This window comes from Balaenoptera acutorostrata, chromosome 11 (genome assembly GCF_949987535.1).
Source record: "Balaenoptera acutorostrata chromosome 11, mBalAcu1.1, whole genome shotgun sequence".
Lineage (NCBI taxonomy): Eukaryota > Metazoa > Chordata > Mammalia > Artiodactyla > Balaenopteridae > Balaenoptera > Balaenoptera acutorostrata.
In genome coordinates, this window is record NC_080074.1 from 104,975,618 (window position 1) to 104,999,568 (window position 23,951).

The 23,951-nt window shown below is 44.5% G+C and overlaps 2 protein-coding genes across 35 annotated transcripts in view; one reads left to right on the plus strand and one right to left on the minus strand.

The window, feature by feature from the left end:
* The window catches only part of WNK1 (WNK lysine deficient protein kinase 1), a 135,519-nt gene extending 113,249 nt beyond the window's left edge, over positions 1-22,270 (plus strand). For 10 of the 22 annotated variants that reach the window (XM_057557440.1, XM_057557441.1, XM_057557453.1 and 7 more), the window contains 12 exons: positions 146-1,563; positions 2,704-2,787; positions 4,395-4,478; positions 5,033-5,093; positions 8,326-8,399; positions 9,598-10,244; positions 10,828-11,027; positions 12,422-12,601; positions 13,490-13,582; positions 15,866-15,907; positions 18,742-18,929; positions 19,350-22,270. In XM_057557440.1, the coding sequence (XP_057413423.1) occupies positions 146-1,563; positions 2,704-2,787; positions 4,395-4,478; positions 5,033-5,093; positions 8,326-8,399; positions 9,598-10,244; positions 10,828-11,027; positions 12,422-12,601; positions 13,490-13,582; positions 15,866-15,907; positions 18,742-18,929; positions 19,350-19,667 (3,389 nt within the window). In that variant the 3' untranslated portion in view covers positions 19,668-22,270. Of the gene's footprint in view, positions 1-145; positions 1,564-2,703; positions 2,788-4,394; positions 4,479-5,032; positions 5,094-8,325; positions 8,400-9,597; positions 10,245-10,827; positions 11,028-12,421; positions 12,602-13,489; positions 13,583-15,865; positions 15,908-17,799; positions 18,676-18,741; positions 18,930-19,349 lie in introns of those variants that run through there. The other 12 variants (XM_057557448.1, XM_057557449.1, XM_057557454.1 and 9 more) reach the window with 5 other exon arrangements.
* Positions 22,271-23,149: 879 nt separating this feature from the next.
* Positions 23,150-23,951, minus strand: part of RAD52 (RAD52 homolog, DNA repair protein) — a 78,154-nt gene continuing 77,352 nt past the window's right edge. For all 13 annotated transcript variants that reach the window (XM_057556281.1, XM_057556282.1, XM_057556284.1 and 10 more), the window contains one exon: positions 23,150-23,723. In XM_057556281.1, coding sequence (XP_057412264.1) covers positions 23,662-23,723 — 62 coding nt within the window. In that variant the 3' untranslated portion in view covers positions 23,150-23,661. The remainder of the gene's footprint in view (positions 23,724-23,951) is intronic.

Consider the following 23,951-nt stretch of genomic DNA (forward strand, 5'->3'; position numbering starts at 1 on the left):
TAGAGCCTATCGTGTCCTTGGGGGAGGTTTTATACCTTGTTGGTATGTGGCATTGTTGGGAATCCCAAAAGTAGATTGTTAAGACAGTCTTTTGAACCCACCTTTTTAAAAAGAACTGATTTTGAGTTTTTATTTTCCTTTGCAGTTGCTGCTTCTACATCTGCTGGCGCTGGAATGAGCTTGTCTCACTCTGCTTCATCCCTTAGTCTACAACAGGCCTTTTCTGAACTTAGACGTGCGCATATGGCAGAAGGGCCGAGCACAGCACCTGCCAACTTCCGTCCGTCGGGGCCGGCGTTCCCAGCAGCGCCCCCTCCCGTGATCAGCCCTGCTGGAGCGGCAGCAGTACCCTCAGCATCAGCCCCTGCCACGGGCTGCCCTCTTAGTGACGCTCCCACATCAGCCACTCAGTCTGAGGTTGCAGTGCCCGCTGAAAAGGGGATTGCTGGAGTTGCCACCTGCACAGGTGTAATACCCTCCAGTGGTCTCCCTGTACCACCTGCATCTGAATCCCCGATACTTTCCAGTGTGGTGTCAAGCATCACAGTGCCTGCAGTCGTCTCAGTATCAGCGACATTCCAGTCAGTTCAGGCTCCCACATCTGGGAGCGCTGTTTCCAGTGCAGGCACATTCCCCCCTGTACCAGTCTCAGTGACGGCAGCCTCTGCAGTGAGCAGTGCTGCTACCCCCGGCGCTAAGCCTTCACCTGTATCGTCGCAGCAGGTGGCGGGCAGCATGGCTGGGGCAGCCTCGCTAACATCCGTGTCGGCCACCGCTCCGGCCCCAAGCCTAGCTGCACAGCCGTCCCTTCCACTCAGCAGCAGCACCTCTGCTCTCACTCGAGCTGAGACTGTGGTGGTTAGTGCGCACGCACTGGATAAGATATCTCATAGCAGCATGACCGGATTGGCTTTGTCCCTCCCCGCGTCATCTTCCTCTCCCTCCCTGGGAGCAGGGCTATCTAGTGCTGTTTCTCAGCCTGGTGTGGCTCATCCTTTGGTCATCCCATCAGCTGTAGCTTCTACTCCTGCCCTTTCCCAGGCAGGACCTACTTCCTCACCTCTACTACCCCAAGTAGCTAGTATCCCACCTTTGGTACAACCTGTTGCCAATGTGCCTGCTGTACAGCAGACACTAATTCATAGTCAACCTCAACCAGCTTTGCTTCCCAACCAGCCCCATACTCACTGTCCTGAAATAGATGCTGATACTCAACCCAAAGCTCCTGGGATTGATGACATAAAGACTTTAGAGGAAAAGCTGCGGTCTCTCTTCAGTGAGCACAGCTCATCTGGAGCTCAGCATGCTTCTGTCTCGCTGGACACGTCACTCGTCATGGAGACCACTGTCACACCAGGCCTCCCAACCACTGCTGTTGCACCAAGCAAACTCATGACTTCCACTACAAGTACTTGCTTACCACCAACCAGTTTGCCCTTAGGAACTACTGGTTCATCAGTTATACCAGCGGTCACTCCTGGGCAAGTTTCCACCCCAGTCAGCACTGTGCCAGGAGTGAAACCTGGAACTGCTGCACCAAAGCCACCTTTAACTAAGCCTCCAGTAAGCTTCTTGTTTTGAAATAGTTTGAAAAATATGATCACTCTTCTCCCCCTCCCCCAAAAGTACACGTTTTTCAATTCAGCCTTGCAGTATAGTTATAAAGATGCCTAGCTTGTGGTAGGTACTCGGTATTTATTAAATAAATTGATTGAAGGTGATTTTAGGATGTATGTACATTGAACATGATATTTTTTTTTTTTTTTATGAAATACGGCAGGATTGGGGGTTAATTATGTTGTAAGATTTTCTGAGAGTGTGTAACAGTCAGGTAAAATACGGGCATTATCTCTGAATTGGTACAGACTGAAGAAAGCCGGTTCCCAAAAGGGAGCTGAGTGTTCCTGCTGGCAGCTGTGCACAGTAACAGTAGCTCACAGCCCTGCTGCCGTGAGAACGAAGCACGTTTTCTGCCTTGCTCAGATTCCGTACATGCGCAATTGGAGGGTTATAAAAAGTTGGAAGTTGGTGATGACTTTGATGTGGAGGAGGAGAAATGAACCTAATGCTAGGGATAAGATAACTAGAATGTGTTTTCTGGTTCTGCTATGGTGGCTTCCTCTCATTCTGCCATATTCAGTCTCTCATCTTCTCCAAATAACAAGGCTGTGTTTCTCCTACTGTATTGTATGCTTCGCCCATCTTTCTGCGTTGCTATTGATGTGAGATTCTTTTTACAGAAGGGTAATATAGAGGCTTCACTCAGACAAAATACAGATTACTTGATAGTATTAGATTTCTGATGCCTTTTGTTATCAGACCTGCCCCATGGTTATTTCTGAACTGTTTTGTTTTCCCAGGAAAGCCTGATAACACTGTACCAAATAAGAAGCTCAGGAGTATCTGGACTGTGCCTCTTGTGTCTAAACAGCCTTTGTTCTCTCTGCTTTCCCTAGGGGATAGCCTTTTACTAAACTTTTCTGTTCGTTTTATTGGTATGTCATGGTAACCCCTGTAATAGTATCATGGTTATAATGTCCTTTATTTAAGGTAGATACCAGAGTGTAACCCAGGTGACAAACTTGCCTTAACTAGATACATTTTATTCTTATGGTTCTGCATTTGAATTAGTTGGTTTGCTCTCCAGTATGCAGTCTTTACTCTTAGTGTCTCATGGACTTGAATTTCCCTTCGTGTCTGTAGGTGCTACCAGTGGGTACTGAACTTCCAGCTGGTACTCCACCCAGCGAGCAGCTGCCACCTTTTCCAGGACCTTCACTAACGCAGGTGCCCCAAGACTTGGCAGATTTCTTTTTGTGCCTCTCCTTTCTTTCACAAAGCTTATTTAAATTCTCCATTGCATGATCTTGCCTTCTGGCTTCTATTTGATTTTGACTTAGTAACAACTTTCTTTTAAAACACCATAGCTGATGATACAGGCCCTACTTAAAGTAAGAAGCAAGTCATCTAAAAATCATTTGATATTAATATTTTGTCATATCTTACGAAAAAAGAAAATAGCAAACGTGACTGTTTGCCAAAAGAAATATAATTCCTCTGTCATTCATACTTTTGTAGAACAGTGAAAGATTAGACCGTTGTGGAAGTAAAAACTTATATGTCATCAAAATTAACTGAAAGTTCCTGAGGAAAGGGTTACCACCCTGATAACTGGTAACGCCCTTTTTCTATGAGTTCAGTACAACCTGTTTTTTCTTGAATGTTTGACTTTTTTTTTCAGTGACCACCTAATGAAGTAATTGGGTGTAAGGGTCATGTTTATGAAAAACAGGTATTATATCTTAAAGTACAAAAACCACACAGCTCAGCTCACATGAGACTGCTCCGAGAAGAACTGAGACCAGTGATGTGAATGTGAGAGTCCCATCTCACAGTTCTGCTCACTACGGGTCAGAATTGCCTGCAATATTTAAATTATTATTTCCCTTTCCCACCCTACCCCCCCACCCTACACATTAGTTGAATTCCCATAAATAAAGTACTTGGTATGATCTCATTGTAACTATGAAAAAATTTCTGACATGGGACAAGCTAGTAAACATTGAAAATAAATTAGGAATTTACTTTAGAATAAGATATAAGAAAAACATGGTAAATTGCTAACTTGAAGTCTGAATTTATCCTACTTCTTTAATCCCAGATGTACAGTAAAACATAATTTAAGGAACTTGCCATAATAAAGTAATAACTCCAATAGAGAACCCATTCCATCAGCTGCTAAATTTTGAAGAAAAAAAGCATTGTGAAAGTCTTGAACCTATTTTCTCATTAAAAACATGTATTCCAGTTCCTAAGAGGGCCCAAAATGTGATGAGAAACTGCAAATTAGATACGTAGTGGGTGAGGGTAAGTGGATGGTGCTGCATATAGAGGGAGAAGCATAGATGAAGGCTGGAGAGGCATAGGTTGATAGAAGCCAAGATAGTGACAGAGTATGTTAATACCATCTTTTATTCATAAGGACAGGCTTTCAGAAAGATGCACCCAACTGAAAAAGAAAATAGGGAACAATACAGTTAATCTAGCAATCAATCTTGATACATTTTTCAGAATATATTTTTAAGGAGAGGACAAATAGTTAACTTTTCTATTTCTAAGTAACATCAAACATAGAAGGTAAGAAAGAAGACTTCAAAACTGTAAAAACATAAATATAACTGAGTTTTTCTGTGGCTTGAGAACTTCACAGTAAAATTTTGAGAGCTTGTAATTCATTCAAGCAGTACAACTAAGTTGAACTTAGGATATTGAGCTTGATGTTGAGTGAGCAGACGCGTGTTATGCTGTGTGGCCCTGAAGCAGGAAGCGGTGTGCCCTGTGTAAGCCGGCTGTGGCTGTGCCCGGGGCTGTGCTAACCGTGTTGTGTCCTTCAGCCCCAGCAGCCCCTGGGAGATCTGGACGCTCAGCTGAGAAGAACGCTCAGTCCAGAGACCGTTGTGCTGACGCCTGCAGTTGGTGTGAGTTCTGATAAAATCTCCCCACAACCCTAAGATATTATATTCCTGGAATATAAGCTGTAACCTAGACCATTATTAATGCCTTTAACACCTAATCAGAGTCTTTGCTTGTTCCAGTCGACAGAAATGAGACAATGAATGAGAGAGTAACACTGACCTGGTAGTGTAACTATGGAAACAATTTGATTCGGGAGACACTTTTCTTGTCTTACCTGTGGTTAGAATCATACCACAGATCAGTTCTATGGACTTTGTGTTTATGCTTTGGAGGAGGCTATATACTTTAAGTTTGAAGTCTTAACTTCTTCCTTTTAGGCTTGTGACACAATAATGTTCTGATTAAAACTACTTTTTCTATGAATATCTAAGTTATACTTTTGAGCATTCCATGAGAAAAATTAAGAAAGCAGTTTGGAAAGGTTAAGACTCAAAATTTCTTTTAAAAATCTCTAAAATGCCTGTCTTTCTTTACATCAGACTTATTTTTAGGTTATAAAGTCACTCTTTTTAAGTCACTGATGCTAAAGACGTTGTGTGTCTGTGTGTGTTTGCAGCCCGTGTCCGTGGTGGCTCCAACAGCAGTTGTGGAAGCAGGAGCCCAGCTTCAGAAGGATGGTGAGAAGCATCCTTCTTCCTCTGTATTCCCACTTCCAGACCTTCCTGTAATTGATGGTAGAGGTTACTATTTCAGAGACACATTCTCGAGAGTTCGTAGGTGAACTTGAGACTGTGTTGAACAACATTTTTATGTATTTCATGATTGAGGAGCATTGATACTAATATTGAGAGCATGTAATATCAGCAGAGTTGTGAATTTTTTACTTTTTTTTTTGAGGGGTAGCATGCCAGGGAGTAATGATAGTTTCTTAGCATAAGACCCTTTGTTATTATTAGCTCAGCCAAATCCTTGCTAAGAGATACAAGGAAATTCAAGCATATTTATAAAGTTAATTTATTGGCCACCTCTTGGCTTTTGAGATATATAGAAATATAGATAAGTTTGAACAGCATGGATGGTAGAAATACAAATGTAAGATTTCAAATCATCAGTTTAAACATTATTATTTTTTTTTTTGGCTGTGTTGTGTCCTCATTGCTGTGCGTGGGCTTTCTAGTTGCGGCGAGCGGGGGCTACTCTTTGTTGTGGTGCGCGGGCTGCTCATTGCGGTGGCTTCTCTTATTGCAGAGCATGGGCTCTAGGCGTGCGGGCTTCAGTAGTTGTGGCACACAGGCTCAGTAGTTGTGGCTCGTGGGCTCTAGAGCGCAGGCTGCAGTAGTTATGGCTCATGGGCTTGGTTGCTCCGCGGCATGTGGGATCTTCCCGGACCAGGACTCGAACCCGTGTCCCCTGCATTGGCAGGCGGATTCTTAACCACTGTGCCACCAGGGAAGCCCCCAAACGTTTTTATCTATTTCTGGAGTCTTTAGAATTGGCCTGTCCATAAATATAATCTTTTTAAAAAAGGCACATTTCCAACTTAACTTTGTAAAAATTGTCCATACCAACAACTTAAATGTTTTCTTAGAACTTTTATCACCATGTGCTTAGTCTTAAGTTCATTATCAACTACTAGTGCTGTAAAGTTTTGTTGTAAATCTCTTTTCACCATCAGTCCCACAGAACCTGGGAAGTATAACACTTATTTTTTGTTGCCTTTTCCTTCAGAATCATTTATAATCAAAAGTGAAAATAATTGAATGAGATATGCTTAATGTAATTTTATATAGCACATGCTTAATAATAATTTTCCCTTTTTATTATATCCATTCTCCTCAACACCACCTGACATAAATGTAATTCCCTGTGTAACTATTAATAAGATTACCTGAATGCTCGTACTTCTTCCTGTCTTCCTTAAGTGCTAAATTTCACTTAAAACCTTGCTAAAGTAAATTATTTTCAAGGCAGTCACAATCTGAATTGGCTCTCATTTTAAAAGAAGTGACTTGAAAATCAGTGGAACAGATTAGAAAGTCTAGAAATGGACAAACTAAAATGGAATGTAGAAAATGAAAAAGGTGGCCTTTCAAATCAGTGAGAAAAGAGGGGATATTTCAGTAAATGGTTTGGGACAACTGGACAGCCATCTGGAAAAAAGTAAAGATAGATCACTAGCCTAGGCCAAAGTAAATTCAAAATGGAACAAAGATGGAAAATGATGTCATAAAATAGGACTGTACGAAAACAAAAGGAATCTTTTTTTTTTTCCAACTGTCTAGAGCAGGGTTGACAAACTTGTTCTGTAAAAGGCCAGGAAGGGAATATTTTAGGTTTTGCTGGCCATACAGTCTCTGTCATAGCTACTCAAGTATCCAACATATTGTAGCCTAAAAGGAGCAATAGATAATAAAGGAAGGAGTTTAACTGTGTTCCAATAAAATGTATTTATAAAAACAAGCAGTGGGCTAAATTTGGTCCACAGATCATAGTTTGCTGCTCCCTGATATAGAGAAAGATGTTATTATTACATTTAATACCCAACCCAGAAGCATTAATAGATTTTAAATTTCTGCATGGGGAAGAAAAGTACTGTTCCGTCCAAAGATAAATGGAAAACTGGGAAATGTGTGTGTTGTATATTCGTATCACAAAAAGGACTACTTTTGTTAATATAAAGAATTTCTGTAAATTTGGCATGGACCAAGAAATAATCAAAAGATACAGAAAAAAAAGAAACTTAGACATGAAGATATTTAACTTCCTTCATGTAACAGAAATGCAGAATAAAACTACAAGTGATCGTATTTCTCACCTGTCCTTGGTAAATTCAGAAGTTCAAAAGCCACTGGTGACTTGGCACAGCCTTTTTGGAGATCAGTTTATGTCTGTCAGCGTTTTAAATGACAGCGATTCAGTATTGGGTTGGCCAAAAAGTTTGTTCGGGTTCCTAAATGAACTTTTTGGCCAACCCAGTACGTCTATTTTTAGGTATTTATTTCACAGATCTATAAGAATATACATATTAGAGCACTTTTATAGCAACAGGAAGTTGGGAATAAGTTAAATTTCCATCAGTTGAAGACTGGATAAAATATGGTATATTTTTAAATTTTTCATATGTATATAACATATACATACACTACAACACTATGCAGCCATTAAAAAGAATGAGACTGATATGGAAAGATCTCTAAGTTACATCATTAAATGAAAGTATCAAAATCAATATTCTACTAGTTGTATAAAATAAAGAAAATGCTAGTATATATTTATTATCTCTAGAAAGAAACTCAAAACAAGTGATTGTCCCTGAAGAGGAGGACCTCGGTGGCTTTAAAGTTGCTCAAAACTACTTACCAGTGATTCTGCCACTTAACACTGTCCTGTTCTAGGATTTTGCTTAAGTGTTGCCTAAACCAGTTTGCCATAGCTGGTTTTCATTTAAAAGTGGGTCTTTAGTATCCTAGGTAAAATCTTATTGTTCGCTTCATTTATTTCTGTCTTTGAATTATAGGATGAAATTGTGGTGTCATTGCCTGTTAGCCTTAGTTTTTATAGTATCTCTTCATGTTTGAGTTACGCCGTGAAGCCGCCTTGTTGCTGTGTGACTTTTATTCCTCCAAACAGTGCCATGTCCTCTGTGCGAGTGTACAAGGGAAGGTAGAGGGTTTCACAACGATACAGTCTTTCACACTCAAGGTGTCTAGTAGGAAAGCAAACAGTAACTGTTTCCCCTTGTTGGACAGGGTCAGGGAAAGGGAGGTAAGGAAGTCTCCCTTGCCTGTAACAACTTTCTTCTTCTGATACGTAGTCTCATTTTGCTGTGTTTCTGGCTGAAGCAAAAAGAAGCCAACTAAAAAGAGATGCTGATTTAAGTTCTTTTCCTCCTCCATGTACTTGTTTCAGTGTCTCAAGTCACAGAAGGTCCTATCCTAGCACCCACTTCAGGAACTGGTGTTTTTAAGATGGGGCGATTTCAGGTAAGACAGTCACTGCTGGGGGATTGTGTATATAATAAAAAAGGGATTCCCAGTTTGGGGGGAGTGTGTATATAATAAAATTATTATCTACGTTTTGGGACCTAATTGCCATCAATGATGTATTTCTTTTATATAAAGCACTTTTTAGCTCTTTATCATTTTCCCCTCTTAAAAGTAATACATGCTAATTAAAGAAAATAAAGAATATTTAGAACAGTAGAGAAACAGTAGATAGTCACAGTGTCTGCCCATCCTTCCACCCCACCCCTGGGATTACTTTTTGGGGTGTGTTTCTTTCTATTCCTTTTGCTCTGTACATGTGTGTATCTAAAATTGGCCCTGCTTCTCCTCTGAATGATATTGACACTTTGTAGCTTTTTCCCATCTAGTAGGTTTATCTAACCATTTTCCTATTCTCAGTCATTAGGTTGTTTCTAATTTTTCCAACATAGTAAGTAAAGTAACAGTGAACATCTTTGTATATAAAAACATTTTCCATGTTTAGGATAATTTTCTTAGGATTAATTTCCAAAGTGAAAATACTGAGTCGTCATCAAATAATACCATCTAATTGTATTTTCCCAGTTGGGAAACAAGTGAACATTTTCTGGCTTAGTACATAGGGCCATACAAGCTTTGAAAATCTTTTTTTTTTCTTTTTCTGTTTTCACACCTGCTTTCTAATTATTCTCATGATAGCACTTGAAGTTGGGGATATTAGGTCATATTTTTCTCATTTGTAAACTGAGGTTCTCAGAGTTTGTCGCCACCCTGAGTTTGTATTTATAATACATTGTCGAACTAGGACAACAATCTAGATCCTTCTTTTAGCACCAGCTAGTTGTGCTGATTCTTGAAGCTTAGCTGGCATTTAACATTTATTAGATTTAATCTTTGTAGTTTTTCTTGTTCACAAGCAACCTTCAGTATTCCATGACCTGTTGTTATTGATATTTTCGTTAAGATGTAATCTGAGTCCTGTGCACAACGTGAGATGTGAAAGTAGATAATTTACTTAGTTAGCTTAGCCAGCTGCTCAGAATCTACATCTAATCTGTACATCTCAGTACAGATATGTCATGCTCTACAGTGAATGGTATTCAGTTTATTTTCACAGTCAGAGATGGAGGGGCTATGTAAACAATCAGCCTACTCAGACTGGGAAATAAAGTGATTCACTTTTGGTCTCTTCCATCAGGTTTCAGTTGCAGTGGATGATCCCCAGAAAGAGGGTAAAAGTAAGTCAGAAGATGTAAAGTCTGTTCATTTTGAATCCAGTACTTCAGAGTCCTCAGTGCTATCAAGCAGTAGTCCAGAGAGTACCCTGGTGAAGCCAGAGCCCAATGGAATAGCCGTCCGTGGTGCCTCTTCAGATATGCTGGATAGCGCCCGTAAAACTCCTGCCTCAGAAGCAACGTCAGAAACTGGGCAGCCTTCCAAGGTTGGACGTTTTCAGGTGACAACTACAGCAAGCAAAGTCGGTCGTTTCTCCATTTCAAGAACCGAAGACGAGATTACTGAGGCAAAGAAGGAGGGACCAGTGGTATCTCCTCCTTTTCTAGATTTGGGACACGATGTTCTTCCTGCTGTGATACCAAAGAAGGAGAAGCCCGAACTGTCAGAGGCTTCACATCTGAACGGGCCGTCTTCTGACCTGGAGGCTGCCTTCCTCGGTCGGGATGTGGACGATGGCTCAGGGAGTCCGCACTCCCCGCAGCTGAGCTCGAAGAGCCTCCCTGTCCAGGGCCTTAGTCATTCCTTCAACTCCTCTTACATGAGCAGCGACAATGAATCAGATATTGAGGATGAGGACTTGAAGTTAGAGCTGCGGCGGCTACGGGAAAAGTACGTGCGTTTCTCCTGTGAAAGGGTACCGGCAGAGCTGTATGGAGGGCCGGCTCCCAGAGCTAGAGGGGGCGGTGTACAAGAGCTGGCTGTCTGAGTGTAGTTCTTACAGAACTGCTTCAGCACCTTGGCATTACTCTTAGCGTGTTATTGTTGTCAGTGGCTCTTTTGCGTTGTGAACCTCATCTTAGCTGCTATTGGTCTACCAGGTGAATCTGGTAATGGCACTGGGATATAGATTACGATAGCAGGTTTTCTTGGTCACGTTTGAAGAACTGGGTCCGATTCGCAAGTTCAGTATTCCTGTGTAGAGCTTCCAAGTCAGGAAATCTCTTTCTCCTAACACATCACCAACCATTTGTGGTTGGCTAGGAGCTTGCTGGAATTTGGCTTGGGTAATGGAGGCCAGCAAGAGGAGCTGACACACTAGAATCGCAAGGTGATAGCAATTAGATTCAGTACATTTGGGGGAAGGATTCATTGATGAGTAAATATGTGAATGGAGGTTAAATAATGTTGTTAATTCTTGTTTGAACGAAGGTGGTTATACTATTTTTGAATTATGCTTGGTTATCTTTCATAGACATCTTAAAGAGATTCAAGACCTGCAGAGTCGCCAGAAGCATGAAATTGAATCTTTGTATACCAAACTGGGCAAGGTTCCTCCTGCCGTCATCATTCCCCCAGCTGCCCCCCTTGCAGGGAGAAGAAGGCGACCCACCAAAAGCAAAGGCAGCAAGTCTAGTCGCAGCAGCTCCTTGGGGAGTAAAAGCCCTGGACCAGGTCAGCCATGGCTGTCCCATCTTTTGTTTTTGTCTCCAAACGTGCATGTAACCTACGGAACATTTGTTAAATTTCGAAGGCGTTTGACTTTCCTAATATGCTTGCTTCCTTGCCTTGTCTACTCCCCATATTTATAGAACGTCTTTTGAGTTTATGGAAGACAGGTCAGTGCTATGACCTATTCCTTTGTAATCCATATTGCCTCCGTTTATAGTCGTTGTTGAGGATAAAACACTTAGCTTTGCCTGCTAACTCATGGAGCTCACATTTCACCAAGCTCGTAGGCAGTTGAGAGAAAATACATTGTTCTCTGTTTAGTAAAGTCCAGGTAGATTCTTCCTTTTTAATGAATGAATTGGTCATAATTACAACTGGGATGAATGTAAATTTCATATAGGTAATTTGGGTATGTCATATGATAATTTCCTTGGCTAAAGTTTTTGTTTTATTTATATTGGGATAAAGAACTTGCTAGTGTTTATAATAAAAAAAATAGTTAAATCATAATCTCTGGAAATGAATTGTAGTTTGCCTATTTTTTATTATGATAGCGAGTTTTTACCCTTTGGTGAAATTATGGTAATGTTAACAGATAACTAGTTGAAAAGTAAAAGCAGCTAAAATAAGTTTATACCTCATACTTGCTCTTCAGTTCTAATATAAATGTGTTGGAAAGCAGTTGTAAACTTAACAGCTTTCCATTCTCTGGAAGCTTTCAGAGACCCAAACCTTTTCTCTAGCACACGAGAACCAGTTCATTAGGAAACGTGATTATAAGCAGTAGCCGCTAATTTAGGTTCTGAGCCCAGTTTCGACCTTCTTTTTGCGTGGACGGACGCCTAGTCCACTAGCTGCTAAGGAAGAGAGAAGTTAGTCCATTTCAGGCCACCTGGCTAATGATGGGAAGCCACCTTTTAAGAATAATTTTAAATATGCATTACTCTCTAATCCCTACGTCATTTTTGACACCTCTTTTGTACTTGATCTGACACATGTACAGAAAGACTAAGCAGAGACTGTCTCTGGAACCAATTTGTATCATGATCCAACTCAGTGTTTATAAGAGGGTAAAAAAGGCAATGCTGAGATTGCAAAATGGAATTCTCTCATGCCCACTGCCCGTGCTAGTCTTCTTACTCAGCTCAGACTTGGAATCATCCAGGTTGTCTACGCCTCAGCATCTTCAGGGCTGGGGTCCTGGAGCCCTGTTGCCTGTTGAGTCTCCTGCTACGTCTCACTTCCCCTCCTGTCAGTGAGACCCTTGCTCTTTGATCTCCTGTAGCTTTTGGCCCATTATTAATCCCTCAGTGGGACACATTGGAGGAAAAACAGTGCCTGTCAGGTGCGGTTGGAAGGCTGTGCACGTTCCCTCATGCCGCTGTGTCTTTTGGCAGGTAACCTGTCTGGCCAGAGTGCAGCTTCAGTCTCGCACCCCCAGCAGAGCCTCCCTGCTCCTGGCAACACCCCAGAGACGGGGCAGAATCAGCTGTTACAGCCCCTTAAGCCGTCTCCCTGCAGTGACAACCTGTACTCAGCCTTCACCAGTGACGGCGCCATTTCTGCTCCAGGTCAAGGTGAGAAATCACAGCAGCCGGCGTCTTCCGAGAGCATTAAAACGGGGGTGTTGCCCCGTGTGGGACGAAAGCCTGGGAGGAACCTGTTCAGGTGGGTTGGAGGGGCAGCTGGCCAGGAACCAGCCGCACGGTACCCACATGGCTCCTTGGGCTGTAAGGGGAGTGGGTGACGACTAGATGCGGTGGGGTCACTGCTCCCGTCGGGTGGAAGTAGGTTTTTTCACGGGACTACAGTAAAAAGTGACATCTGTGCCCCTGTGAAGCCTCAGTGAAATGAATTGACTCCTTTGGGATTTGGAGCTTATGCTTTAATACTAGACTGGGATTTCCTGGACCACATTCTAAGGCGTTTCAGCCATTTCTGAAAGTTAATGCATTTGATTAGCCAGTGTAGACTTTTAAAATTTCTAAGTATGAGAGACACATACTAAAATGAATTCAAGTCCATTCAAGTTTTTACCTACAGTCTACTCCCCTAATATAGGTTAATAAACAAATGTTTAATAAAACGATCACTCAGAACATTTCTGTAGAGGAAAGACCTTCTGGTAACATTAGAACAGAAGCTGAAAGGAGTTGGGCATGTGGGTGGAGAAGAGTGAAATCAGGAACCTAGATAGTGAAGTAGGTGCTTTCGCCACAGCGCCACAGAAGTTAGGCGTTAGGCCGCCTCCCAGCAGGATGAGTGTACTTGGGGGAGGCGCTCGGTCTGGGCAGGTGGCGGGACTGCGGCCTGACCCTCCTGCCCCACGTCCGGGCCTGTCCTGGAAGCTCGTTCCTCTGTGTGCTGTCCTAGCGCATCTCACTCTCCAGCCTCGGGTTCTAACGTCTCGTAGCTGTGTTCTGTCTCTTCTCTCCCCGTTCTTCCCCGTTCTTCCCCTCTCACAGGCTGTGCGAAGTTTAACTGTGCGTCTGAGCAGGTGACGTTCAAACCTGGTGGCAGGAGGACCCGATTTCTGAGTACGCCCTGCTTGGCTCTTTGTGTGTAACACCTTTACTCCTTCCTTGTCCTTGTGTTTCTGCCGCTTGGATCTGTTCTTTCACGCAGTCCATGTGCATTTGTCTTGGCTGAACTACTATTACCCTCAGAAGTTTGGGTCTCTGTTAATTATGATAAAAGATGTAGAAATAACAATAGGTTTCTGTGAACGTCAAAATAAGTTTCTGGAAGAATTGCCTCTTCCTAGGCCCACGACAGAGGGCACGGGGTCGCTCAGCATGCGAAGCCTGGGCTCACAGCCCTGCTCAGCACTGCCCCCTGCTGTGGCGTTAGAAGCCACACAAAGCATCTTGGCCACTGGTACCGGGAAAAGTCACACCCTATTTTTCTCTTCTTCTTCAGAGTAGGTCGGAATCTTTTTTTTTCCCCCCTCGATTAAGCGTAACCATCTATCAATTGAAAAGATGCTAGAATCTCTTCATCGGATGTTTTCACCACCACTACCCTGTAACTCCATAAAATCAGAATTTCAGAAAGGGTTTCAGTGTAGTTCTTCTTACAAGGCTTACTAAAGACCGAAGGGCCAGCACCTGCAAGCAAAAATGGGCTTTTTAACAAGAATGCTGGGATTTCTCAGCTTTCTTCCCCCAAACAAGGCACAATAGCAAGTCACCCAGCCTCTCCAGCCCATCTCCCCATGTGTGGAATGAAGGCGGCCCTACACAAATCAGATAAGGTCCCACGCACAAGACATTATTTCTCTCTGATTAAACCACACCTACCTGGCACATAGCAGGTAGTCGGTAAACGTACGTTGAAATGAAAATTTTTTAAACAAAAATAAGGCTCAAGTAGAAAACCTTTGTTAGAGCTCAGGTAAAGATCTCTGCTAAGGCCTCAAACTTCTGATGTGGTTTATTGAAGTGCTTTTTAAATGCATGTGCTCGGACCATCGTTGTTTCTGAGTATGGTTCACAGGTCCTTGGGCACTGGTCTAGGGCTGTTTAACAAAGAGGGAGGTGGAAAGCTTACCCAATTTGGTAGGTTTTTGAGCACTGAGATCAATAGCTTTTCTGGCAAGGCTAGGATGGACCAAGAATATTAGCTCCTTGACACTTAAGTAAGCATTTAATTTATATGTCCAGCTAGAAAGAGGAAAAGACATTAACAGTAGGAGACAAGTGTTTTGAAGTAAAATGTGATGTGTCAGGCCTGTGTTATGTAGCCTGAAATGTCTAAGAGGGAAGAAAGAGAACCAAGGCTTTTTTGTGAAGGAAGTGTAGTGTGACAGGTACCACTTCAGATTAATTAATTCAGTAAATTCTCATCACACTCTTAAAGGTAGGTGGTATTACACTGTTGTTCAGGTGAAAGTGGTTAGAAGTATTAAATTTTATCACTTCCTTTTGGGTCTTAAAATGAGAGGCCCTAACTCTGTTGAAGGCATGTCAGTGTACATCACGTAAGCCTTGATGAACAAATCACAAGAGGCAGGTTTAAAGCAAATATGGAGGGCCCATGGTTAGGACTTGGCGATTTCACTGCCGTGGCCCCAGGTTCAATCCCTGGTCAGGGAACTAAGATCCCATCCTGGAAGCCGCGCAGCGAGGCCAAAAAAAAAAAAAAAAAAAAAAAGCAAATATGGAAAGAGATCCGGGGCTCACAGGCATGGGGTCTTAACTAGTCTCCGATGCTTTACTCTATACTTTCAAAATAGATAATGGTTTGGAAGCACGGCTTGGCTTAATGCTTTATTTATGTTCAAAAGTTGCTTGTTTTCCACATTTTTTTTTCCACATATTTTTAAAGATTTTTCTAGGAGGGAAAGGGTTAGTATTGTATGTCTAAGATGTGGAAATATATTATTAGCCAATTTAAATTAAAAATGTAACAATGGTACCATCTGTCAGCCTCCTGTGGTAGAATTGTTAATGCATTTAATCGAGTGCTTTGTTAACAACCCAGCAAGAGAAGCAGGAGCGGGGGACAGGGTCGGTGGAGAGACTGCTTGGGTGTTTGAAATTCAAGCAGTGAGACCCAGAGAGAGAGACTGGGGTTCCTCCCCATCCCGAACCTTGGTGCAGGGCGTCGCTCTTCTAGGTACAGAGACTGGGTGTGGAAACTCACTTCTGCCAGCCGGGAACCAACAGCCAGGAGGGTCCATCATACAGAATGGCATCTGTGGCAGGGCTCCCGGGTCCCTCCAGTCTGTCTCCCCTCCTGCTCTCTCTTGCTGGGACTTTGTGTGCTGTTTGGAGATTCTAAATATTTTACACACTGATGTTTCCTTATCTTTAACACATTGCTCTCTCTTTGTGCTTCAGGGAAGATGGTGAAAAAAGTCTGTCCTTGCAACCAGCTCTGTAGTAATTATCCTTTCTTTCTGTTACTCCCGGCCCTTGATTGCAAAGCCTGTTGCCCTTGAGTTCTTTGAATCCCGAAGCCTCACGACTCTCGGACTCCCAGCTCCCGTCCGGCTAGTCCTGCACCCTTTTCTGGTGTCGTCTTTAACATGCTCAGTTGCTGCCACTGGCTGTCCTTCCAGATTCAGGGTCGCCTCATAGTGCTCTCAGTGACGGCCCCGTGCCCCGTTTCTGTGACAGCTGTGGGTGGAGGCGCCTGCGGATGTGCTTAGGGGCCTCGGGGAGGCCTGGCTCCTCAGGAGAGAGTCCTGTAGTCAGAAACGTGCGCCCGCCGCTGTGCGCCCACGGGGATTCAGCCGGGGTCGCGGCCTGCGAGAGCCCGGGCCCTCACATCGCAGTGGGAGCGGCTGCTGGGCTGCTGAGGGCAGGGGCACCCTGTGTAGACAGGAGGCTTCTCGTGAGAGCGAGGACAGTTCAGCAGCCCAGCAGCCGCCGAGAGGCCCCTGCAGAAAACTCTGTGCTGGGGAGACTGGGCAGTGAGCTGTGGCCCATAGGAGGCGTTGTTACCAGGATCCGGCGGTGGGGCGGGGATGGGCTGGGGGCATGTATTATGGCAGGAGAACATCAGAAAGTGAATTTCTGGTGGTAAAGGATGCACGACTTTTAGAGCTTTCAGCAGAACTGAAAAAGGTTCAAAGGCTAGTCAGTATCCTCTCGGGAAGGCAAGCAGCGTCCTCAGAAATACCTGCTTTACCAGTGCTCTTCAGCGCTTTAGTGCTGCAGCGGGCCAGACGCACTCCCCGTTCTCCTGGGTTTTATTAGCCAAGTCAGCTCTTCCCGGGAGTTCATTCCTGGTCAGAAAGGGATGTGTGTGTTTGTCTGTGTCCTTCTTTAATGGGAAAGCTGTTTTCAGAAGCCAGAATGAGAAGGTGAACTGGGAGGCTGACTCTCCCCCGTGGAGTAAGCCCCACGCTCAGAATCCAGTGTCGTGTAACAAGATGAGGCCATAGAGGGGCCTCAGCGTCCGAGGCGACGGGCATGAGACCAGAGGGTGTGGTTCTAGCACCAGCAGTTTGTGGCCAGCAGTGCTCAGCTCTGCAAGCTTCTGAATTTGGCTTTTGACAGCTCTGCTCACTTGTGATAATGTTTTGTTTTCATCGTCTCGCTCACCATCAAGCTTGCGAAGCAGCTGTCATTCAAGGAGGATGGTGGTCCTCATGCATGTGATGTGCTTGCTCTCGGGATCTCGCCCTTAGCACGACCGCCATCCTCGCTGCCTGCGCTTCCCACCCCAGCGCTGTCTCACTGCTGCTGTTCGAGGAACGCTGTCTCCTGTGCTTTTCCACTTTGCACCTGGGCCTCCTGTTCCACAGGGAGCTTACTCTTCCCTTTTTACACGGTGTGTGTGGTAGCAGCCCCCGTGGCTCTGGCGGGCACTGGGAGTGAGCTGACAACACGTGCGGTCGTCCCGGGTTGTCTTGCCTTGGTGATAACGAAGCACGTGCCCCTCGCGCTCCGCAGCTTCCCCTCAGAAGAGCTGTTCCTCTAGGACGCGCGTGCTCGGGTGTGCCGTTCCCGGGTGGCAGGGTGCACGCCGGCCTCGAGAGCAGCCGTGGGTCACAGGGGGCTTCTACATGGCGGAGTTGCTTCCAGTGTGCTGCTCTGCTCTGGTGCCGCTTGGATCTTGAAAGCAGGAAGATGCATGCATTTAAATATCTAGCCCCGGCAGTATTTGGGGATCTTAAGTCCTGGTGGCTCACAGCCTACCGCGGCAGCTTTCATTTATTCTGCAGCAAATGCGAGATCTGGTAAGAAAGCGGGGGGTGACGGGAAAACACAAGACGTGACTCTTCTTTCCCTCTTCCCTAAAACTCGCCTCTTCGAATAATCGCCAGTGTGCCCTCCAGCAGAGCCGAAATCAGGCAGGACACAAGACTCCTTTCTTTCTCATCAAACCATAGAAATAGAATTCCTTCATCACAGCCCCAAAGCGTCCTCCCCCTCCGCACCCCTGCCTCAGCCGGGCGCGCATGAGAGTGCTTGCTCTTCTGGGGAGTGGGGGCTGTAGAGGCCTTGAAGCAGTGGAACTGAGGTCATCTTCGGGAAGCCACGCCTTCCTGGAGCTGAAAGACTCAGGCACACCGTAGAGAGCCTTCCTCCTGAGCGCTCGTGGTTCTTTACTCAAAGGAAATGGGGAGACGTTGAAGCCTTAACTCTCGCAAGTTTGCGTTTGCAATTCACGTTTATGGGTCCAGGTGAAAAAGGTTTCCGACCAGAGCATGCTTTCTCTTGTCGCCCCTTTCTGTGAAAGAATGGCTGAAGACCATGATGGTCCCCACATGGTTTGGGAGCCCATCTTTCCTGGGGCTTGTCTTTGCTTTCCTTTAACTCCTCCATGAACCCTGCCCAGTGCTCCAGGGATCCCCTTCTCTTGCCCTGTTCTGCAGCATTCTAGAGCAGCCAGCCTCACTGGCCACGCTGCACAGCCCTCCTCTCCCCCAGGTGACGCTGGGCATAGAGGCCCAGCAGCGAGTGTCCGTGCTCCAGGATGCCATGAGAATGGGCAGGAGGAGGTCCCCGCCCTCTGTGCCTTCCCTCATCCGGAGTTGTTCAGCCTCGTCTGGAGCTCCTGAAGAGAACCTGTTTTCATTACCCTGTGATGCCAGAGCATTTGGCTACATAAGACCCTAGAACCTTCCTTTTCTTGCATGGCTTCCCACTTCATCCTCCCCATTCTGTGGTTTGCCATTCATCATCCTCGGAAGTTTTTCCTCTCCCTGAAATTACAGCCCAAGCCGCTTTTAATGGTTGTGCTCCGTTGCTTCTTCTCACTTTAGGGACCAGCAGCACGAACACCGTTGGGGGGACCGTGAACAGCCAGGCCGCCCAGGCTCAGCCTCCTGCCATGGCGTCCAGCAGGAAGGGCACGTTCACAGATGACCTGCACAAGCTGGTGGACAACTGGGCCCGAGACGCCATGAATCTCTCAGGCAGGAGAGGAAGCAAAGGACACATGAGTTACGAGGTCAGTCTGCCCCTTTTGCCGTTTTCCGGATCCATCAGAGTATCACTGAGCATGCGTCTCGCTCATGTCAGGGACCTTCTTCAGTAGCTCATGAGTTTTAACACTTCCTTAAAAACAAGACAAAAATCACCCAGGTCCCCTTTTAGTTTTCCTGCCCTGAATCCCGAGCTCTGTATGGTCAGCCCAGTTTTTTCTTCCCTTTTCCTTTCACACTCTGAACTACACACACACGACACCACCCACCTCCAATCAGAACAAGTATTTGGTAAATATAAAGAGCCAATAATTATGATGGAAGGTTGTCTGGGTGTTGTTTTCACTGTCCCCTGCAAGATGAGAGCAGCCCGCTCCTGGAATTCTGTCTCAGTCCCACCCATTTCACACCCACACCAGCTTCACACGGTGTTGTTCTCTCCTCAGGGCCCTGGCATGGCAAGGAAGTTCTCCGCACCTGGTCAGCTGTGCGTCTCCATGACCTCAACCCTGGGTGGCTCCGCCCCCATCTCTGCAGCATCAGCTACCTCTCTAGGCCACTTCCCCAAGCCCATGTGCCCCCCACAGCAGTACGGTTTCCCAGCCCCCCCCTTTGGCACGCAGTGGAGCGGCACGGGCGGCCCAGCAACGCAGCCACTTAGCCAGTTCCAACCTGTGGGAACTGCCTCCTTACAGAACTTCAACATCAGCAACTTGCAGAAGTCCATCAGCAACCCCCCAGGTTCCAACCTGCGGACCACTTAGACCTAGAGGCGTTAACGGAGTAGATTTGGGGGCAGGAGGTGGAATGGTGAGGGGCAGGTGGGAGGGGGATGGGAAAGTAGCCTACATACTAACTACTAGCGCTGCGTTTAACTGGTTATTTCTTGCCAGACAGGAATGTGTTTAATACCGCTTAGAGCCCTCAGAGTGGAGAATCTCCCTCTGCTTTCACCATTTATTGGAGTGGGATGAGAAGGAAAGAAAGAGCAGGTTCCTTGTGTATGCTTTGTTATCTCTCCCCAACAGTGAGCGCTCGGAAAGAGAATCGTGTTGATCAGAAAGCTTCTCGAGAGCTCAGTGGAAAAGCAAAGCCCATCTGCGTTCTCAAGTAGTGGGGCTCTTAATCTTGGTACCCACCCCAAGTCCCTTATCCCTCAAGAACATAAACCGCAAGACAAAAAATTAAACTATTGGGCTCTCTCCTACCCTGTCCCCACCCCAGCCAATCTTTAGAACCCAGTGAAAACACCAGGGGACTGAGGTTTCAACCCTTTCTTACGATAGGTCATTAGTGCTTTAAGCAAATGATATTCGCAGCTTTGACTGCAGCATTAGCCATTAGGAAAAAAAAAATTAAGTTCCCTGCGGACATGTAACTTTGCCATCAGTTTTGATGTGGAAACACTGTGATATATAAATGTTGTTGGACAACAGTAGTTTAAAGAGTAAAATATGAAAGGTTTAAAAAGTTGAAAAAAGCTAGCTCTGTCCTTTACCTATTGAGACTTTACTTTCTTCTTTGTATTTGCATTGTATTAGATAAATAAATGTGAATGTAAAATTGTATAAATTACTGTACTTGAATACTTCTGTTCTCCCAGTATTGCTTGCTGGATGTCTTAGTGCCTTGGACTTCTATCGCTTCTGCCGTTAACACCAACTGCTCATCAGACCCCAGTCAGCACAGGGCACATGGAAGGGAAGGAACCTTGGGTCCATGTGACCCAGCAGTGGATTATGCAATAAGGAAATTGAAAGAGTATTTTTTTTCAAGTCATTTAACAATTTTGTCTAGAGCAGGTGTAAGATGAGCAGGTGAGAAGTTGACAGTAGTGGTTAAAAGCAGAAAACTCTGTTTCAGGACAGGTGAGGAGGGGTGTTGTCACAAAATCGGGCAATTTACAAGATTGAGCGTGGTGTGCAATAAGTGATGAAAGAAAAAGAAAGACTACAGGATGGGAGAACAGACTTGTTTTGAAGATAGGTGATGCTTGTCCAGTGGCTGCCATAAGCCTTACTTACCTGAGCTGGGCTTGAGCAGAGGAGACCTGGAAGAAATGGCTGAATATAAAGGGAAGGGCACGGGGGGCGCTAGTTTTTAAGCTGGGAAATGTGATAGTGAAATGTCACAGATGGAGAAAGTTGCTCTAAGAAAAATCATTTGGATTGCTTCCCTTTTGGTGCAAATGTACCGTGTATTTCTCAGCTTGGGGTACTGTAGTTTGTGGAAAGTGGACCCACATCTGAATTAATTAAGCATTGTAGGAAAGAATGCTTATTCCTACCAACTTCCTATATAATGTCCAAATGGTTGCAGGATCATAATCTCTTGCGCCACCTTATTTCTAGAATTACAGCTGATATTCTCACGTTCTCTGTAAACAGATATTCCCCTGAAGTAATAATAACTGCAACCAACCAGTATTATTTAGTGCTGTGCCTAGTTGTAATGGGCAGTTCTGTTACTTTCAGAACTTTCAGGAAATACTCTCCTCATTGCCTGAGTTTGGGATCTCTGTTCTCCCAGAAGGTGGGGAAAGAAGCCAGGACTCTTAATTTTGGGGTGCTTCTTGTCTTGACTCTTGAGCTGGGAAACTGACCTATTTCCAACCTCTTACCCACCTCAGTGGCTCATCCCAGGAATCCCCTTGACAGGAAGAGCCTGGATGGCTGTCCTGTCCTCCGTTGGTCATTTTCTTTATTAAGTTAGCCGAGACCCCAGAGATGCAAATGAGAGCTGAAGGTTTTAGGAAGGTAGAAATGAAAAGGGCAGGCGTTCCAAGCTTTGCTTCGAAACGGCTTACTTACTTTTTCTCTGCTTAATAATCCTTGGGAGATGACAAGAGTAAGGACAGAACAAGAAGCGCCAAGGAAGTGGGCAACGGACCCCTGGGCAAGGAGGCAGGGCTTTGTAGCAGAGGAAAGAGGAGCCAGAGTGCAGCACGTGACTGTTTTGTTTCTTTGGTTTAATCATTTTGAGATCTCTTCACTCACACGTGGAAAGTAAGAACTGCTTTTATTTACTGTTGATTTTTTTCCCCCTCCTGTGGACGAAATAACTGCAGCCTAGAGGAATGAACCTAGTGCTACTGAACTGTTTAAATTATTTTTGTGTTAATAGTACACTTTGAGTATCTTTTTCCACATTAAAAAAATTCTTTCTGAATTATAAATGTTTTCCTTACATTATTTAACAATGTACACTGTTTTAAAAAAAAAAACAAACTAAATTCAAACCTTGGGGATTCTCGGTAGCCGGTCAACCCGTGCGTTTGGGATAAACCCCCGGGGGGTCGCGCTTTCTGCTTCCGTTTGTTACCTTTGTAGATGAAACCATTCAAATAAACCAAACTTGCTTTTCTTGAGCTGTGGGGTTTCATTTTCAGCACATGCCTTTTTCATGATCTCATTAGCTCTGATTTGACTTGTGTGCAATTTATAACTGGATTCCTATCTCCAGGACCTTTTTTTTTTAACAGCAGTTCTGACCTGAACTAAGATGCTGCAGACAGGCAAGATATATTTTCCGAAGACCATGGTAAGGATATCAAAATCAGAAGATGAATCTATGCCCAAAGCTGTGCAGCTCAGGTGAGGTGGAGGGAGGTCAGGGAAAGCCCCCTGCTCATCTTCCAGAGGCGTGGCGGTGGCCTAGGGGCACACCTTCCCACAGATGGGCCTGTGCTCCAACAACAAACTCAAGACTGGGTACAAGGCCCAGCCCAAAATGCCCTCAAAAAGTAAAACTGCACACTCGTTAGTTGGGGGAAAGGATTATGAAACATCCAAACACTAAAAGAATTTATGTTAAGGTGGGTGATAATCGCACATCCGAAACAGCTAAACAGCTGCTTATGTCACGCAGATTTTTGTGGTTTTCCAGTACATATAAACGTTGTTTACACTATAGCCTGTTATGTCTGCAATAGCATTATATCTAAAACAATATACACCTTTTTTTTTAAGAATATATTTTTAAAGAATATTTATGTATTTACTTGGCTGCACTGGGTCTTAGTTGTGGCATGCAGGATCTAGTTCCCTGGCCATGGATCGAACCCGGGACCCCTGCCTTGGGAGTGTGGAGTCTTAGCCACTGGACCACCAGGGAAGTCCCTAAAACAATATATACTTTAAAATGCTGTTGGGAAAATGCTCAACACTGGGTTGCCAAAAACCTTCAATTTGTTTAAAAAAAAAAAAAAATCTGCGAAATGCGCGATAAAAAGAAAGAGGTATGCCTGTTACTTTGTTACAAAGTAGGATTTTATTTTGCTTTCTTAAAATGCCTTTTCTTTGGTCTTAGATTTTATTTCCTTATTAGGAAAAAATGGAGGTAGTTTCACAATGAGCCTATAAATGACAGATTGTTGTAGATGAGTGGCAGCGAAAGGGGTCAGAGGTCACACAGAGTGAGATACCGCAGGCCGCTGTCAAGGTTGGGGCACGGGGAAGGTGGCCACTGTGATTCCTAGAATTTCTACCTTTATTAACATAAAAGCTTAGGAATAAATAGTGAAGAGCCAAAGAAAAGGTGTTTGTTTGTTTGTTTAATCTCCGCAGGGCTTCCCAACCTGCCCAGCTTGATCTGCGTCAGGTTCCAATAGTGAAATCCTCTGGCGAAGTTGAGCATGAAGCAAGGTAAATCCCTGGAGGTAAAGCTCATTCCCTAGGAATGATGAGTCATTTCATGACCAAGAAGCAGTTTTTGAAAGTCCCTTTGTGACAGAATCCAGTGAGGTGACCTGAGCCTTGGTCAAGATGGATCCAATTTCCTTTTCTTCGTGTCCTGGTTCTTCCTATGTGAATCACAGTCTCCTATGGAAGAGAAAATTTTTCACATACAGCTGCCATGATTTAAAAATAAGGAGTAAACTGACAGCTAATAACTTTTGAATCGTATTATTAGTTAACTGTCCTACTTTAAAGGCCAAGAATGAAAATTGTTATGAGGGGGACAGGTCCCTCTATTAACACTGGACCAAGCTGCAGTAGAGATCATGACAGGCCTGCTTTTAACAGGAAAGCTCTTAATGCAGCCATGCT